This window comes from Dendrobates tinctorius, unplaced genomic scaffold (genome assembly GCF_039654945.1).
Source record: "Dendrobates tinctorius isolate UK_male_01 unplaced genomic scaffold, ASM3965494v1 ptg000251l, whole genome shotgun sequence".
NCBI classification, from domain to species: Eukaryota; Metazoa; Chordata; class Amphibia; order Anura; family Dendrobatidae; genus Dendrobates; species Dendrobates tinctorius.
The window spans coordinates 6641335-6660568 of NW_027361918.1; the positions used below are offsets into that span (position 1 = coordinate 6641335).

Consider the following 19234-nt stretch of genomic DNA (forward strand, 5'->3'; position numbering starts at 1 on the left):
ACGGGACATAGGCCTCTACTGCCACCTATGGCGAGATGACTCCACTGAGGCCGGTCATGGCAGGGCCACAGCCGTGAGCGAAGGCAGGGAGGAAGCGTCCAGACCGCTGCAGCGGGTTGGTGTGAGGTGCCAGCGGCAGCTTGGGGTAGCGGACCAGCCGCAACAGAGCGAGGAACAGCGGGCACGGTTGTGGCCGACCGTGGGCAGAGAACGACCTGCGGTAGGGGTATATCACGCGTCACTTCTGGTTGAATAAGTCGCTTAACCCTCACAGGACCCTGACGGTCTCTCAACACCATCACGCCCGTTACACCGTCTCTCTCTCTACCACACGGTTTCTTGTCTCCTGTCAGCCTCTCTGCCAACTGACAACTCCGCGCGCTCCCTGCTCCTGTTATCCTTGCCCCGCCCCCTGCTGCCCTGTCACCCTCAGTCATCTGTTTCCCTTTGTTGCCCTCCCAGTGTCGTTCCTTCTGGAACCCCGATGGCGGTCCCCTTGGTTTCGGCCCAGTCACTCTATGGGGGTCCTCCACTCTATGGGAGTCCTCTTCCCCACATTTCCGTGATTTTTCTCATCATTTTTTTCACTGAAGCTGTCTGGGTTTTTCTTATTATCTCTTAGCAGTTAAAAACAAATGGAAAAGTGAAGAATAATACTAAAAATACGAGCATGGGACTGCACCTCCGGAAAACCATACATTAATCTAATGCCACCAGGCAAAAATATGTAACTGAACACAAGGTTCTCAGAGTAGATTCTGACCATACTGCATGACGCCGCTGCCACGGCACGGCCAACCTCTCAGTAGGTCCTTATCGCCTTAAAGGAGTGGCGTCGTGCGCTAACCACCGCCACAGTGTCAATGCACCAGGGTGGACGGCCTGGTGTCTCACAGCGCCCAAGCTACAAGACTGAGTCCCCATGGCTCCAGATCGTGCCGCCCCACCAGCACAAAACCACAGCAACAATGTCCGCCACACACCACCCACACCAAGTGAAAGGAGCATTGAAACTCACCTTCCTCAAGCTCATCAGTGAGAGCAAAAATATTCTGGACCCCTCTGCAGTCTCCTGCTAATATGAAATCACCTGTGCCAAATGGGAGACGTGCAAGTCCAATAAAGGGGACAGAATATGCAATATGCTAAAAAAAGGGGTGCTGTGTGGCAGCCATTGTTATTCTGGTTTTGTGCTTGGGGGCGGAGTGGTCTGGAGTCATGGGGACGCCTGCCCCGCCAGTGCATTATCTCTGCGGTGGAGGTTAGTGCACGACACCGCTCCTTAAAGGCTGCAGAAGTTAGGACGCAATGAGCGGTTCGCCGTGACGTGGCAGCGGCTCCATACAGTCTGATCAGAATGCTACACTGAGAACCTCATGGTCAGTTATACAAATTTTTGCCCAGCGACTTTAGAACAATGTATGGTTTTGGAGGTGCAGCCCATGCTCTTTTTTCAAAAAAAAGTGAAGAATAAAGTCGATCTTCCATGTTTCATCCAATTCTCACATGTCTCCATAGACTTGTACTGATGAGATCAGGACCTGCTCGGAGTCTGACGGATATTGCTCAATGAAAGTCCATGTTCCAGTGTGCTGTCTGAAGAAAACAGGGACATACACGGACATGAGACATGGGTGTGCGAATGTAGTCTAAGGCTTCGCTCACACGAGAGGATGAATTGTACAAGTGTTATCCAATAATAAAAGGCATGGCACTCAGACCAATGTTATTCAATGAGGCTGGAAAATTCTGTAAGATGGGAATCTGTAAATGGTCCTGTAAAGGGTTAATAGCTGCGGAGTACAAGAGCAAATTGTACACAGATAACAAGTAAGAAAAAATCCACCAACTTTTCTGGATTAGAATGATCCGCTCATGTGACTCCAACCTTACACAGCGCTATTGTGGGTCCATGTGGGGCACATTGCTTGTGAGGAGCCTTACAATGACTATTATTGCTAGTAACATGGAGTAGACTTTGTACCTAGACAATATTCCGCACTATGTGGGCGCTATAAGGAGAATCTGTGCAGTGTTGGCGGTGGGCAATGTTGGCAGTTGGCAATGTTGCCGGTGGGCAGTGTTGGCAGTGGACAGTGTTGGCAGTGAGCAGTGTTGGCAGTGAGCAGTGTTGGCAGTGAGCAGTGTTGGCAGTGTGCAGTGTTGGCGGTCGGCAATGTTGGCAGTGAGCAGTGTTGGCAGTGAGCAGTGTTGGCAGTTGGCAATGTTGCCGGTGGACAGTGTTGGCAGTGAGCAGTGTTGGCAGTGAGCAGTGTTGGCAGTGAGCAGTGTTGTTGGTGGGCAGTGTTGGCTGTGGGCAGTGTTGGCTGTGAGCAGTGTTGGCAGTGTGCAGTGTTGTTGGTGGGCAGTGTTGGCTGTGAGCAGTGTTGGCAGTGTGCAGTGTTGGCGATGGGCAATGTTGGCAGTGGACAGTGTTGGCAGTGAGCAGTGTTAGCAGTGAGCAGTGTTGGCAGTGTGCAGTGTTGGCGGTCGGCAATGTTGGCAGTGGGCAATGTTGGCAGTGGGCAATGTTGGCGGTGTGCATTGTTGGCAGTGGGCTGTGTTGGCAGTAGGCAGTGTTGGCGGAGGGCAGTGTTGGACGTGTCAATGTTGGCAGTGGGCAGTGTTGGAGTGGGGCAGTGTTGCCGGTGGGCAGTGTTGGCGGTGCCTGTACAATGTATGTGACTCTATGCCGGGTACTGTACGGCACTCTGCAGGGACTCTATATCACTATCATTTCATATACATATATAAATAGGACCGGTGGCATGGATGTCTTACACTTGGGACTCCTTTTTATCTGCCTTCAGGACACATGCACCAGGTAGCGCACAGTCTGCCCTTTTCTGTTGGTCATGTCTTATGTGTCTAACTAGTGTTCGGGAAGAAATTTCCTTTTGCATCATGACGGGTCACCATTGACGTGTTTTCAGATTCATGCTATCTTTAAGCGCTTTCTATCTGAAGTTGGTGCATCAAAGAATTTAGTACACATTCTATTCATATAGGTGCGGCCACTGAAGTGTCTAGGGCAGGTTTATCTAATGGGGAGGTCATGACAATCGGGAGATGGAAATCTGATTGCTTTGCAGGTTATAGTCACCCTGATCTTTTGAATTGATGTGGTTAAATTTTGCAAGTCAGCGTCATCCTATCATGTGGTTCCTTGGGCACTTTACATCTTTTGGGTGGCCCAGAGGGCTGTTTGCAGACCAGGAGGAAAGACTAGGTTTTCGTGACATAGTCTGGAAATGGATTTGTGGTCTATGGTCCCAAGTGCTTCCTGAAGTTATGGAAAAAAGCAGAAGTGCCCGCTCTCCTATCATTCTGGTAATACATGTGGGAGGCAATGATTTATGTTTTTTGAAGATGGTGAAGCTCCACACTTTAATGGGTGCTGATCTAGAGTAAATTTCCGGTTTCTTCAGAGAAGATTTTAATATGGTAGGAAATCACAGATAACATGGCAAAGGACCAGGGACACTATGGTGGTCGAAAAATTTCTTGTTTTGTTTGTTCAACGGCTGGTGGTGTTCTAAGGCACAGACAATTAGAAGGGGATTACTGTTAGCTGATGGGTCAGGATGGAGTTAATTTAAATGACATGGGTTTAGACATATTCTTATCAGGTGTGCAGGATGAGATTGAACAGGCTATGTTTCTTTTAAGTGGGGGTCGGGGCTCGGTGTCAGCATACATGAGCTCCATCATGGTGGTGAACTATCAAAAAGTGGAGTAGCTGAAGATGGACTTGCCCATCAGACTTCCGGTGGAGAATACCGTTTTGGATGTTGGTGTTACAGAGTTTAACGATTAAAAAACTTTGGGTTACACTAAGAGAAAATAATAAACTAAAGCTGTGGCCAACCCCATCCATCAAAATGTGTCAATGATTTACTCAAGCATGGTAACAAAGGAAGGAATTAGCAATTGTTTGGTTTATGATCTACGCAGACGATGGTCGAGGAACAGTGGTCTATGAGCCAGCAGACGATGTCGAGTAACAGTGGTCTATGAGCCAGCAGACGATAGTCGAGGGACAGGGGCCTAGGAACCAGCAGACGATGGTCAAGGAACAGGGGTCTATGTGCCAGCAGACGATAGTCGAGAAACAGGGGCCTAGTAACCAGCAGACGATGGTCGAGGAACAGGGGCCTAGGAACCAGCAGACGATGGTCGAGGAACAGGCGTCTATGAGCTAGCAGATGATAGTCGAGAAACAGGGACCTAGTAACCAGCAGACGATGGTCGAGGGACAGGGGCCTAGGAACCAGCAGACGATGGTCGAGGAACAGGGGTCTATAAGCCAGCAGGCGATAGTCGAGAAACAGGGGCCTAGTAACCAGCAGACGATGGTCGAGGAACAGGGGTCTATGAGCCAGCAGACGATAGTCGAGGGACAGGGGCATAGGAACCAGCACACGATGGTCAAGGAGCAAGGGAAGGACTGCGGCTATGTGAGAGTGACTTTTTATTTAACCTCTTATCGGTAAATAATTAGTTCGGATTTGCTACAAATCTGTGAATTTTGCGGAATTGTAAAACAATTTGATCTGTTCAGAATCAATTACAGTAGCTTGTGCTTATTTATTTCTTCCAGATTTCTCCCATTTTTTTTTAAATAAACCTGATCATAGTAAATGTAACATACCAGCTTTTAACGTAGAATGATTGCCTCTGCTATTATCTGATGGTTATACGCAGACAGATATCAGAGGTCTCATATCGATTACGTCGCAGGGAATAAATGCACGGAGCTTGTATCTGGAGATCACTGGTGTTCTGATCCACATTCATTAGGTGGTTCACACTACACGGCTTCCATCTGATGTTATCTATAAGTTCAGCAGTAGGAATAAAGCCAGGCAGGAGGCAGTCCAGGCACCGGCACAGTACTGTTGATGCCCCATTGACCACACTACATATATGAATAAGTTGGGGAGAGCAGTCCTCAGTACATGGCAGTCACATCTGGTGAGAACCTCGAATATCAGTCAATATACAATATAATACCAAACGCTGATGGATGAAGACTGACCACTCATGTTCAAGGAAAGAAAATGTCAGAAGTTTACAGCAACCATGTTTAATGACATTGTAGAAAAGTTCTAAATCTAGAAGAATAAATGACCCTGCGAGTCACAGATCAGTTTGTCCTAACATCATCTAGTCTTATAAAAAAATTATAATTCATGGGATCAGGCATTAAAAATGAACATTACTGCTTCTCCCCAGTAAATGTGTTCTTGAGTTGAACTCTGGTCTCCATAGAATAATGTAGCATTTTGGGAAGAAAATACAACCTAAAAGTCCAGCACTGGAGGTCAGTATGGCGAAGATCTCTACAGCCACCGTGTATTTCCCTTTGGTGCTCAGATGAGCTGGGATCATGGCGATCCAGACGCTGCAGAACACCAGCATGCTGAAGGTGATGTACTTTGCTTCATTAAAACTGTCCGGTAATGTGCGAGCTAAAAAAGCTGTGAGAAAACTAACAGCAGCTAATACCCCCATATAACCAAGGACGGAGTAGAAACCAATAACAGAACCTTCGTTGCACTGCACAGTGATCTTTCCCTGGTAGGAGAGTGTGTCCAGCTCTGAGAATGGAGGTGCTAGAATCAACCAACCCATACAGATCATTACTTGGATGGAGGAGCAGAATATCACCAGAGCATTGGACCACTTGCTCCCAATCCAGCGTTTCCAGGAACTACCAGGCTTGGTGGCTTTGAATGCAATGCAAACCATGAAAGTTTTGGCCAAGATGGAAGAAACAGCCACTGAGAAGAGGATTCCAAATGAGACCTGGCGTAGCACGCACGTGAGATCCCCTGGACGTCCAAGGAACAAGAAGATACAGAGGAAGCTCAGCATGATGCAGACCAAGAGAAGGAAGCTCAAGCTCCTGTTATTGGCCTTCACGATGGCCGAGTCTTGGTACAAAATAAAAATTATAATAATTGTGAATGCAAGGAAAGAAAATGTAGTAGAAACGAAGGAAATAACCTGGACGATTGTGTCATTTGTATAGGAGAGAAATTCCTGCAGCTTCGGAACACAACGATCCTTCTTCTCATTGGGCCAATCAAGGTCTGAACATTTCAAGCAGGCTTCACTGTCTGGAAATCAGAAGAATACCAATCACAATCAATAATGAATATTAGGGATCTGATGTGTCGTCGGTGAATCCTTACTCCACAATAATCATTTCTAGTGTCTTCATACCTGTTGTGTTGGAGATTTCTCCTGGGGAGCACTGGACACAATCATAGCAGCAGGAAAAGATCTTGGAATTGGAGACTTTCCGGGTTCCTGGTAAACAATGATCTGAACATAGAGACTCGGGGACCTGAAGACATTAAACGTGTTTTATATTCAATTGCTTTTGAATGGACATGAAGAATGACGCTGTTTTCTACATTATTTGGAAGGATGACAGTTAACTGCACAATAAGCCATCAGGGGGAAAAAAGCCCTTCATCGATGGTGGACCAAAAAGAGAGTAAGAAGGTACAAATTAAACAGGTTTTCTGGTCGTATGATGTCAATAATCTATCCTTAGTATAGTACCTGACACAGACAGAAGAGGACCCCTGTGCAAGAGCAGTATATGGGCCCCTTTTTGTGTGTGTGACACAAGCTGCCTGTTGCTGTGGAGGTGGATGCTGGCCCCCTTACCTCTTGGGCCTCTGTGTGGCTGCAGATGTTGCACCAGTGGTATGTCCACCCCTGCTTCAGTATATACCCCACATCAGTGGGATACGACACCTGGCAGTGGCCAAAAATAACATTAAGGCTGTGTGCCCACGTTGCGTTTTATATGCGTTTCCGCCTCGTTTTTGCCGCAGCAGAAACACTTAAAAAACGCTTAAAAACGCACTCTCATGCAATCCTATGGGATTCCGCAATTGGTGTGCCCATGCTGCAGATTTTACTGCTGGGGAATCGCATCACGGTAAAATCCGCAGCATGTCCATTAATTTTGCGGAATTGCGGCGATTCCGCCGCCAAAGCATGGCATTGAAAAGCTCACTATACGCATGTGGCGATGCCCACCATGCATAAAGTGAGCGCTTCATGTGCAGATGGTACCCAGGGTCTGGAGGAGAGGAGACTGTCCCCCATGCCCTGGGTACCATAGCCCTGTAAAAATAGAATTAAAATTAAAATTATGGTTCTTCTCACCTTCTGACAGCCCCCGCCCTCCTCAGCGGCGCTGCCGGCAAGTTCCGTTCCCAGGGATGCATTGCGCGAATCACCTGAGATGACGTCGCGGTAACGTGACCGTGACGTCACAAAGTTCCTTCGCGCAAAGCACGCCTGGGAACGGAACGTACCGGGAGTGCCGCTAAGGACATCGGGGGCCGTCAGAAGGTGAGAATAACCATAATTTTTTTTATTATTTTTAACATCCTATCTTTTATTATTGATGCTACATAGTCACCATCAATAGTAAAAATTTGGTCACCCTTGTCTAGCACTATGCTTGTGTGTGACCAACCTGTCAATCACTTTTCCAAGCGATGCTTCAAATTGCTTGGAAAAGCGCTAGCATTCTACAAGCTAAAAACGCTTGCAAAATGCTAGTGTTTTGCGGGAAAGCGCATGCAAATTCCGCATGCATTTTACCCGCGGCAGGGAGTTGCGGAAATGCTGTGGAAAATTCCGCCGCATTTCTGCAACGTGAGCACATAGCCCAATTAAAGCTTAATAAAGACAGTATCCTGCTCTGTTGGAGAAATGACAATCCACTATAGGATATGAAGTGATGGAAGAGACAGAGTCTGGAATGGATATGAGTTCTGAGGGCACAAAGAGGTCTGGATGGGTGAAAGGAGGCTAGAGTGGGAAGAAAAATATGAAGAAGACAGAAGAGTCTAGAAGGTAAAAAGTCTAGAGAGGACACTGCCATCTGGAACAAAGAGATGTTCTTGAAGAAGACTAAGGAGTCTAGAGAGGAGAAGAGACTGAATGGGACTGAGGAGTCTGGAGGAGGACACAGGAATTTGTAGGAGGCAGAGTGTATGGAGGAGAGAAAAGTCTTGACAGAACAAAGTAGCCTGGAGGGGGATAGAGGAATTTGGAGAAGATTGTTTCATATTTTTTTAAGGGTGATGGTAGACTTTAGTCATAGAGTCCTAGAATGTTTGAGTTGGAAGGGACCTCCAGGGTCATCGTGTCCAACCCCCTGCTCAATGCAGGACTCACTAAACCAACTCAGACAGATATCTGTCCAGCATCTGTGTGCAGACTTCCATTGAAGGAGAACTCACCTCCTCTTGTGGCAGCCTGTTCCACTCATTGATCACTCTAACTGTCAAAAAGTCCATCAAGTATAACCTATAGCCTAACATGTTGATCCAGAGCAAGGCAAAACCCCATGTGGCACACATTAATTGCTCCATATTAGGGGAAAATTCCTTCCCGACTCTGCATATGGCAATCAGGCTAATTCCCTGGATTAATGACTGTATACTATGATTTATTTTTAATGGTTTCAACACTCCAATTAATTAATACCAACTATTGATATAGTTTCAATCAGTTATACTATATATATTGTATAAATATTAAGCTCTTTGAACCTTCCTAGAAGGTCATTGAAACTTGTTTCAACCAGATGGTCAAATTGTCCAAGCAGAGCAAATAACTGGCTTACACTTATCTCCCAACAAAGGACCTTCGTTGCCATAATTAGATTGGGTGTGTTAACTTTCCCCATGGATTGTCAACTGGTGAAATCTCATCTATTTGGCCTCAGGGGGTTGTCTCACTGGCATCCAAGGATAGATACTGTTTAAGTCTCACACTTACTTTGGGACATCAAAGGCTTTAGAGAAATTTTTTACATATAAAAGGAGGGTACTGATTAGCAGAGAGAGAGACACACAGAGAAAGAGATGTGACAGACCAGAGAGGACACTGAGATGAGACTATCTGAATAATGTAATGTATGAATAATGCCTGTTTCTGATTAATGCATATGTATTTATAGTTTTATATTTTAATCTTATCATTTATTAAGTAAATCAATTTAGTAAATTCAATTCTTGTGTGAGCATTTTCTTATTCATCACAATCCATTGGAACCCTTACAATACAAATTGGTGTCAGCAGTATTTTGAATAAAAATGTTTGCAAAATTGAATCAGTTTGTTAAGAGTAGGAAAGCAGTTGAGAGTAGTGTCAGATCTTTGCCAGAATGGGTGTTACCAGGAAAGTGGACCCCAATGGCACAGGAATGTAACAAATATATGGAGGGACAGCGCTTATCAAATCCTCAGGATGTGGCTGGCAAATTTGATCTCTCAAGGTATGATGCAAAAGAGCAGAAAGCTGCAGCAGCCGTTGGATGGACCTGTGTGCAAGTGTCTCAAAGCTTACAGGAGGAGATAGATAATTTGTGTTTAGAGCTGCATACAGTTTTAGAGCAAAGGATTAGCTTGCAATCAGCCTTGAGAGACCAAATGAAACAGCATGACAATATGCAAAGGAATTTTGAAGCTTATGTAATGAAAAATGTGAATAAGAATAGGCGCAGGAGGAGACAGCGGCCAGTGTCAGATATTCGTACTGCACAGATTAGGACCATGATTGCACATGAGAAATGGTCAGATTTGATAGAATGGGAAGGTTCTGACAGCGAGACAAATGGGGAAGAAAAGCAAGCCAGACCGATTGTGACTACTAAAACTAGGAGAGAAGTCACACAGCGTAGTGGAGATAGGATGGATGCAGGAAACGCAGCTACAGGAGCAGAAGCTTCAATGACCGAAGTAACTAGGAATTATACAGCAGGAGAATTAACAGAATTAGCTACCAGGTACAAGCAGCAAGCAGGAGAACCTTTGTTAGCATGGATTCTCAGATTATGGGATCAGGGAGCCAATAGTATAATCTTGAACCGTCTTGAGGCAATAGGACTTTGTAGTATTTGTATTGATCCTATGGTGCGTCTAAAAATGAGGCGTGCAAGGGACACTGCAGAGACTTTCTCTTTGCTGCATTTGGTGAGGGATTCTGTGGCACAAGTGTATGACTCTCCCATGGAATTAATACCACAGACACGATGGGAGACTCTTGCAGATGGAGTTCAGAGATTGAGAGAAATCGCAGGTATAGGAGGTATAACTCGCAATCCTTTGCCAGATCTGAATGATCATTTTGCTGTTGTTGAGGATTGGAAGGGACCAGATGCTGCAATATTGACAGTATTGATGAAGAATAAGTTCATAGAAGGTGCCCCAGCGTCATACAAGGCTCCATTATTCACTATGTTCAGTGCACTTATGGGAAATTCCACTAATGTCTACACAGCATGCAATCTAATCTCCCAGCTATCTGCTCTAGAGAGAGCAAAAGTATCAAACAATAGTACAGTAGAGAGAGTAGATCAAGAAAGGAGAGAAGAGGAGGATACCCAAATTAGAAAGAGCAGGACCGAGTTGTTTTGTGACCTGATAGCTAGTGGGGTTCCATTCCAGGAGATAGATGGGATCTCTACAAGTGACCTGTTGAGGAGATGGCAAGATCTGAGGAGAAAAGGTAAATTGCAACTCGCCAGACCCAAGAGGGTGGCGACAAATGAGATAGGGGGTTGGAAAGATAGAGGTGGGACACCTGATGGAGGCATGCAAAGCCCCCACTGTAACCGCCCCTTGCACTCTTCCAATACCATGGCATACTACACCCCCTGCCAAGATTCCCTCATGGACTAATTGTAAAAGTTGTGGAACATCCCTGAAAATTGTTGTTTGAACAGTTTTACCATTTTTTGATGTCTAATGATACTCCTGTGAGCATACTGTGACGTATGCGCTGGCTGATATATGATGAATTGGGTTTGGTCTTGGTGATGCATAAATGTGCATTCCTCACCTGAGGGTTTGTAATAGACCTTGATGTTTTAAAAGGCAAAAGACCACAGCAGATATAAGATGATTCTGTATGTGGGAGCCATGAGAGAAACATACAAGGCAAAGAGGGTGTGACAGTACAGACAATGGATTTAAGACTGACCTAAAGTTAGATGACTGATAATATACTGGGGGGTTGACAAGATAAATAGATGACTTATTTGTACTAAGTGTTTGTCTTTGTCACTGTATGTGCTTTGTGTATTTGTCATGGATATCCCTTGATTAAAATTGGTTCACAGCCAAAGAAAAATCCACGTGGTATTTTTTTATTTTTACTTTTTGTTTGGTATATTTTTATTTTTTATGAGCTTGCTTTCTGAACTTTAATTGTACTGTGTTTAGCATTCTTGGTTTTTAAAGGAATTGTTTTTTTTCTCTTTTCAGTCCACTACATGTTGGATTGGGGGGTGGGGGGTGTAATTACCTTTTATTTGTTTGCAGGAGTGAAAGAAGAATCCTTGGCCACTTAATTAGCATGTAAATACAGTGCACAGTAAATAGTCCATTCCTGCAGTAGTGAAAAAGGAGTCCATCTACCTAATATAAGATTATATTTTATGACTTATTTTTGAGTTTTAACATTTTTTATTTTTTGGGAGCTCCCGTGCAAATTGGGTTTTGAAGAATATATACTGTATGTTAAATGATTTCAATGAATGCTAGTTTGTTAATGTCTTGATATAGCTTTGTTCACCTACACCTGAGTCATGCAATGCAAATGTGTGGGCACCCAAAGTGTGTGTTTGTCTATATATAAATGAGAATCTCTCCTGTTTACTGAATGAGTGCATTAGGTTTAGCCAGAGTGTGTTTTGATGTAATGTGTATATTATGTAAAAATAATAATTTGCTAGAATTGGGTTAATAGCAAATTGGTTTGGGTTCGGTTTTCCTTAACATGTAATTGTACTGATTCTGATTAGTAGTAACATTATTTTGTGATCTCCATGAACATGATTGTACTGGTAATTATGATCATGGTTCTTATGCAAATGTGATTGACATGAATTTGATGTGTTTGATCAGTGTATAAGTCCATACAAATCTGATATATATTTTATGTAGTATTATTATCTAGAGTAGAAATATTTGCTACAGTAGAAAATGTCAAAGGTCATTCTGGGCACAATTTGGACCAACAAACTTACAATAATTTTGTTTGATTCATTTGATCAAGGGGTGGAAAACAAGCCAACAGGACTGAGTTATTTTGGACTCTTGCTTTGGACTGAGTTAGCTCTGCCAAGACTTTGGAACTTTCAAGAATGATTGTGAACTTCACTTTACCTCAGTGCAGGCTGTGTCTTGTGTGTAGACTGAAGATGTCCAATTGAGCGCTGAGACTGAGCCCAGATGATGCTGAACCGTCAACCAGGGTGAATCCTCATGACTGCCAGCTGATGCAAATGGCATATAAAGTGAGGCCCTGAACAGCTGCAGCAATAGAAGATGAAAGGACTCTTATGCTCAGTCATTGGACACCTGCACCGAGGGTTTAATGTCATGAAGGGCAGGGACAGATTGCTCTTTAGAGTCTGTTCTTTTGCTAACCAGGGAAAGTAGTGAAGTCACCCCAAAGTGATGAGGGCATAATAATCCCCATGCTTCCCTGCAACAGAGACCCATTTAAAAATTGCGGTCAAGAAGACCCGAAGAAAGAAGAATTCTACAGACATTTGATATTTCATTACCTGTTGGTCCAATGTTGTTTTTGTTCCATTTTAAGCCCAGGATGTTATTTTTTACCAAGCGGTTTTCTATTGGTAGCAAATAAATAAATATATATATAAATGAGCAATGCAAATAATGATAAATGGTATAGTTTAGTGGCAGGTTAATTAATTAAAGTGATTGAAACCAAGGGGTGGAATGTATACTATGATTTATTTTTAATGGTTTCCGCACTTCAATTAATTAATACCAACTATTGATATAGTTTCAATCAGTTATACTATATATATAGCATAAATATTCAGCTCTTTGAACCTTCCTAGAAGGTCATTGAAACTTGTTTCAACCAGATGGTCAAATTGTCCAAGCAGAGCAAATAACTGGCTTACACTTATCTACCAACAAAAGACCTTCCTTGCCATAATTAGATTGGGTGTGTAAACATTTCCTATGGATTGTCAACTGGTGAAATCTCATCTATTTGATCTCAGGGGGTCGTCTCACTGGCATCCAAGGATAGATACTGTTTAAGTCTCACACTTACTTTGGGACATCAAAGGCTTTAGAGAAGTTCTTACATATAAAAGGAGGGTACTGATTATCAGAAAGAGAGACACAGAGAAAGAGATGTGACAGACCAGAGAGGACACTGAGATGAGACTATCTGAATAATGTAATGTATGAATAACGCCTGTTTCTGATTAATGCATATGTATTTATAGTTTTATATTTTAATGTTATCACTTTATATAGTAAATCAATTTAGTAAATTCAATTCTTGTGTGAGCATTTTGTTATTCATTACAATCCATTGGAACCCTTACAATACAATGACTCATCACTGAATCTAATGCCCATAACCCGTAATATTATATTTTTCAAGAAAGTCATCCAGGCCCGTCTTGAATTTTAGTAGTGAATTAAACATTACAACATCATGTGGCAGAGCGTTCCATTGATTTGTATTAGCAACAGCTTCCTGGCGCTGGCCACTAAAGTTGAGTTTTCCATCCACCCATATAACCCAGTTTTTTTTCAGTGACAGTTTTACTGAGTGTTTTACCATTTAGAACATAATTATACTGTCATAGAAAAATATAAATCCATAAGGCATCTCCAGGGAGGGAGCATTCACCCCCCTCACACAGAATCTCCACAAGGAGAAAGAGCTTTCAATCTAAAACCCTTTTGGAAGTAGAATCACATTGATCGTATGGTGTGCCATTTGTGGGAAGAAGTCATAAGACTGAGATTTGTAGTTTCAAGACGAAGGGAAGAGAAAATCTCGCACCTTTAGAGGTAACTCTTGTTCTCTGCAGAGGAAACTGGACATCTGCAACTACACACTTGGGCATCGGTGGAAAGCTATGAATATTGGGCTTTGTATAGATCCGATATTGATGGGACACGTATTTTCAACTTCAGAGCTATTAGGGGAAGAATATTCATATTTTTTCATAACTTTAAGACATGCAAATCAGCCCCTCAGACACTCTTCTGGCTTTCAGAGCACATGTCTTCCTGCAGTGGTGTTAATCCTCTAGAATCTCCCTCCTCTGCCAGATGAGGACGAGCCTCCCTGGCACTCTTCCCTCTACGCCACCTTCTGTCACCCAGCTAGCTGCCTCACTGCCCTGAACCACCATACTGCAATCCTCCCTCATATCTACCCCAGCGAGCACCTGCTCACTGAGCAGCAAACTCCTTTCTGTATTGTCTATGGATTTCAATGTTGCCAACTGTTCATTTTGATCCAGTACCTGGGCTTCCAATGTAGAGCACATATGCTCAGCAGTGTGCACCCTCAAACAGCTGGTCAAGGATTGCATACATGCGACAAGATGTGCACTGGATGGACTTGTCAACAATGGAGCACATATTACTAATGGGGATTGCATGAAACAGAAAAAATAAGAAGTATATAGAGAAGTTAAAACAAACAGTGATTCAGTACGAATTACTCCTGTCAAAACTCCCTGAGTCCAAAGTCACTGAAACACAAGTCACACACTAAAGCCAAATCACACTTAGACTCAAATCACTCACAAGCGCTTTCACACTCGCCATATCAATGATTTACAAACAATTGCTTTTCCATACAACCTGCAACTCATTGCAATGTCTCCAGAGGAGTCTGAATGAGGACAGAGGAGTCAGTCATTCAACTCTGGCAGGTGGAAATATGTGAATCCTAGACCAAGTCAAGTGTTCATGTACCATAGTAACATAGTTATCAAAGCCGAAAAAAGCCATTTGTCCATCCAGTTCAGCCTATATTCCATCAGAATAAATCCCCAGATCTACGTCCTTCTAAAGAACCTAATAACTATAAGATACAATATTAATACGCTCCACATCCTCCACATCCTCTCCTGAACCCCTCGACTGAGTTCGCCATCACCACCTCCTCAGGCAGGGAATTCCAGATTCTCACTGCCCTAACAGTAAAGAATCCTCTTCTATGTTGGTGGAAAACCCTTCTCTCCTCCAGACGCAGAGAATGCCCCCTTGTGACGTCACCTTCCTTGGTATAAACAGATCCTCGGAGAGATATTTGTATTGTCCCCTTATATACTTATACATGGTTATTAGTTTGCCCCTCAGTTGTCTATTTTCTAGACTAAATAATCCTAATTTTGCTAATCTCTCTGGGTATTGTAGTTCCCCCATCCCCTTTATTAATTTTGTTGCCCTCCTTTGTACCCGCACTAGTTCCATTATATCCTTCCTGAGCACCGGTGCCCAAAACTATACACAGTCCTCCATGTGCGGTCTAACCAGAGATTTGTACAGAGGCAGTATAATGCCCTCATCATGTGTATCCAGGCCTCTTTTAATGCACCCCATGATCCTGTTTGCCTTGGCAGCCGCTGCCTGGCACTGGCTGCTCCAGGTAAGTTTATCATTAACTAGGATCCCCAAGTCCTTCTCCAGGTCAGATTTACCCAGTGGTTTCCCGTTCAGTGTGTAATGGTGATATTGATTCCTTCTTCCCATGTGTATATTTATCATTGTTAAACTGCATCTGCCACCTTTCGGCCCAAGTTCCCAACTTATCCAGATCCATCTGTAGCAGAATACTATCTTCTCTTGTATTGACTGCTTTACATAGTTTTGTAAAATAGAAAAAACACGGCACTCAGTGTGGAGGGAGGTGCACAAGTCGGGTATCCAGCCAACTAACAATGTAGTACAAAAACTTGGCACTCAAAGGAAAAATTGATTTGACAGTTCCTTTATTGTAAAAGGCATCCAGTTAAATATACTTATTTTACTTCTTTAAACGTTTTCGGTCATACAATTGACCTTCATCAGAAACAGAATTTTTTCACAGTTGGTTTTAACTAGAATGAGTTTACAAGAAGACAAGACAGTATGGTTAGTGAACAAATAAGTATCTAACAAATATCTGAGCAACAGGATGCGGATAATGACCGTATGAACATCATGTAAAGTTTAGACAAAAGGTCGATGACTAGATAAATACTGAAATAGCGAATCCTGAGACAAGGTTCAAGTGAGCTTAGTGAAACTCCACAGGTTCCATGGGCGGTGATAGAGAGTCCGTGCTGTGATGGTATGTAAGGAACATATGTAAAAGACGTGCCCTAGGAGGTAGAAAACAAACAACAAGTGTGACACTGGTCAATAAAGGATACAGTGAGATTCGTGGTCGGCTGGTGCTACTGGATGTGAAAAACCACATGAAAAGTAATAGCCGACTGGATGGAATGAGTGCCAAGACAGGTACCTGAGAGGAGCTGTAATGGGAAGTTCCATATATTATTATTAAAGAACTGCTGTCATAAGTAGGCACTATTCAGTACCCTGTATAACCCAAGGTGTCAAACCCGTGGGTCTGGTGATTTCCTACATGAATGGGTAATTCAGTTCACATTACCTGCATATCCTCAGCCTATCTCAGTACACACATTTATACTCTTTTTTATCATCCTCAGTGTCCTTTCATCCTCAGTAGCTGCTGCTTCCCAGACGTCTGTTTCTCCACATTATTAATGAATATACCCAGTACAGAAGAGTGCCTACTTACGACAGCAGTTCTTTAATAATATATGGAATTTTCCATTACAGTTCCTCTCAGTTAAAACCAACTGTGAAAAAATTCTGTTTCTGATGAAGGTCAATTGTATGACCGAAAACGTTTAAAGAAGTAAAATAAGTATATTTAACTGGATGCCTCTTACAATAAAGGAACTGTCAAATCAATTTTTCTTTTGAGTGCCAAGTTTTTGTATTACATAGTTTTGCATCATCTGCAAATATCGATATTTTACTGTGCAAACCTTCTAACAGATCGTTAATAAATATGTCGAAGAGAAGAGGTCCCAACACCGACCCCTGCGGTCCCCACTGGTCACAGCGACCCAGTTAGAGAATATACCATTTATAACCCCCCTCTGCTTTCTATCACTGAGTAAGTTACTTACCCATTTACACACATTTTCCCCCAGACCCGGCATTCTCATTTTGTGTACCAACCTCTTGTGTGGCGCGGTATCAAACGCTTAGGAAAAATCCAGATATACCGCGTCCAATGACTCGCCTTGGTCCAGTCTATAGCTTACCTCTTCATAAAAGCTCATTAGATTGGTGTGACCGGAGCGAGTCCTCATAAACCCATGCTGATATGGAGTCACACAGTTATTCTCAGTGAGATAATCCAGAATAACATCCCTCAGAAACCCTTCACATATCTCACCAACAATTGAGGTTAGACTCACTGTCCTATAATTTCCAGGTCACTTTTAGAGCCTTTCTGAATATTGGTACCACACTTGCTATGCGCCAGTCCTGTGTAACAGACCCCGACGCTATAGAGTCTCTAAATATAAGAAATAATGGTTTGTCTATTACATTACTTAGTTCTCTTAGTACTCGTGGGTGTATGCCATCCGGACCCGGAGATTTATCTATTGTAATCTTATTTAGCCGGATTTGCACCTCTTCTTGGGTTAGATTAGTGACCCTTAACCCCTTTCTGCCATGAGACATACTATCCCATCCATGTGCCCTGGGACTTAATTCACAGGGACGGGATAGTACGTCATAGCGATCAGCGGCGCCCACATGGTGAGCGCCGCTGATCGCGGCCGGGTGTCAGTTGATTATCACAGCTGACACCTGGCACAATGTGTCAGGGGCGGTCACGGACCGCCCTCGACACGTTAACCCCTTGCACACCGCGATCAAACACGATCGCAGTGCACCGGGGGTTAAAGGGAAGCATCGGCAGGGAGGGGGCTCCCTCCGTGCTTCCCTGAGCCCCCCACAGCAGCGCTGCTGCGGGGGGCGCCTTTAAAGCGCAGGCATGAGGAAGTCTGCAGCAGTGCCTGTGACAGATCGCTGATCTGTCACAGTGATCTGTGATGTGACAGATCAGCGATCTGTCACAGGACAGTGATGTCCCACCTGGGACAATGTAATAAAGTTAAAAAAAAAAAAAAGTGTTAAAATAATTTAAAAAAAAAATCGCCAAATAAATTAGAAAAAAAAAAAATATTCCCCCAATAAATTCATTTTTTGGAAATAAAAAAAAACAAAAAACAATAAAAGTTCGCATATTTGGTATTGCCGCGTCCGCAACGACCCGCCCTATAAAACTGTCCCATTAGTTAACCCCTTTAGCGAACCCCTTAAAAAATAAAAATAAAAAACAAAGCAAAAAATAATGATTTATTATCATGCCGCCGAACAAAAAGTGCAATAACGCGCGATCAAAAAGCCACATATAAATATCCATGGTACCACTGAAAACGCCATCTTGTCCCGCAAAAAATGAGCCACCACACAGCATCATCAGACTAAAAATAAAAAAGTTATAGCTCGCAGAATAAAGCGATGCAAAAATAATTATTTTTTATATAAAATAGTTTTCATTGCATAAAAGCGCCAAAACATAAAAAAACGACCTAAATGAGGTATCGCTGTAACCGTACTGACCCGAAGAATAAAACCGCTTTATCAATTTTACCGCACGCGGAACAGTGAAAACGCATTCCCCAAAAGAAATTCATGGAAAGCTGGTTTTTGTTCATTCTGCGTCCCATAAAACAGAATAAAAAGCGATCAAAAGATGTCACATGCCCGAAAATGGTACCAATAAAAACGTCAACTCGTCCCGCAAAAAATAAGACCTCACATGACTCAGTGGGTCAAAATACGGAAAAATTATAGCTCTCAATATGTGGTGATGCAAAAACTATTTTTACAATAAAAAGCGTCTTTTAGCGTGTGACAGCCGCCAAACATAAAAACCGCCATAAATAGTAAATCAAACCACCCGCTATCACCCCCTTAGTTAGGGAAAAATAATAAAATAAAAAAAATGTATGTATTTCCATTTTCCCATTAGGGCTAGGGTTAGGGTTAGGGCTAGGGTTAGGGCTGAGATTAGGGTTAGGGGTGTGTTGGGCTTCGGGTTGCAGTTAGAATTGGGGGTTTCCACTGTTTGGGCACATCAGGGGCTCTCCAAACGCAACATTGCGTCTGATCTCAATTCCAGCCAATTCTGCGTTGAAAAAGTCAAATGGCGCTGCTTCCCTTCCAAGCTCTGCCATGCGCCCAAACAGTGTTTTACCCCCACATATGGGGTATCAGAGTACTCAGGACAAATTGCAAAA

The 19234-nt window shown here is 43.2% G+C and overlaps 1 protein-coding gene across 1 annotated transcript in view; it reads right to left on the reverse strand.

Annotated features, from left to right (window-relative positions):
- Positions 1-4748: 4748 nt before the first annotated feature.
- The window catches only part of LOC141065367 (vomeronasal type-2 receptor 26-like), a 52426-nt gene continuing 37940 nt past the window's right edge, over positions 4749-19234 (reverse strand). Inside the window, exons 4-5 of the mRNA XM_073557810.1 lie at positions 6229-6352; positions 4749-6122 (exon numbers count right to left, since the gene is read on the reverse strand). Of these exons, the coding sequence (XP_073413911.1) occupies positions 5206-6122; positions 6229-6352 (1041 nt within the window). The 3' untranslated portion in view covers positions 4749-5205. The remainder of the gene's footprint in view (positions 6123-6228; positions 6353-19234) is intronic.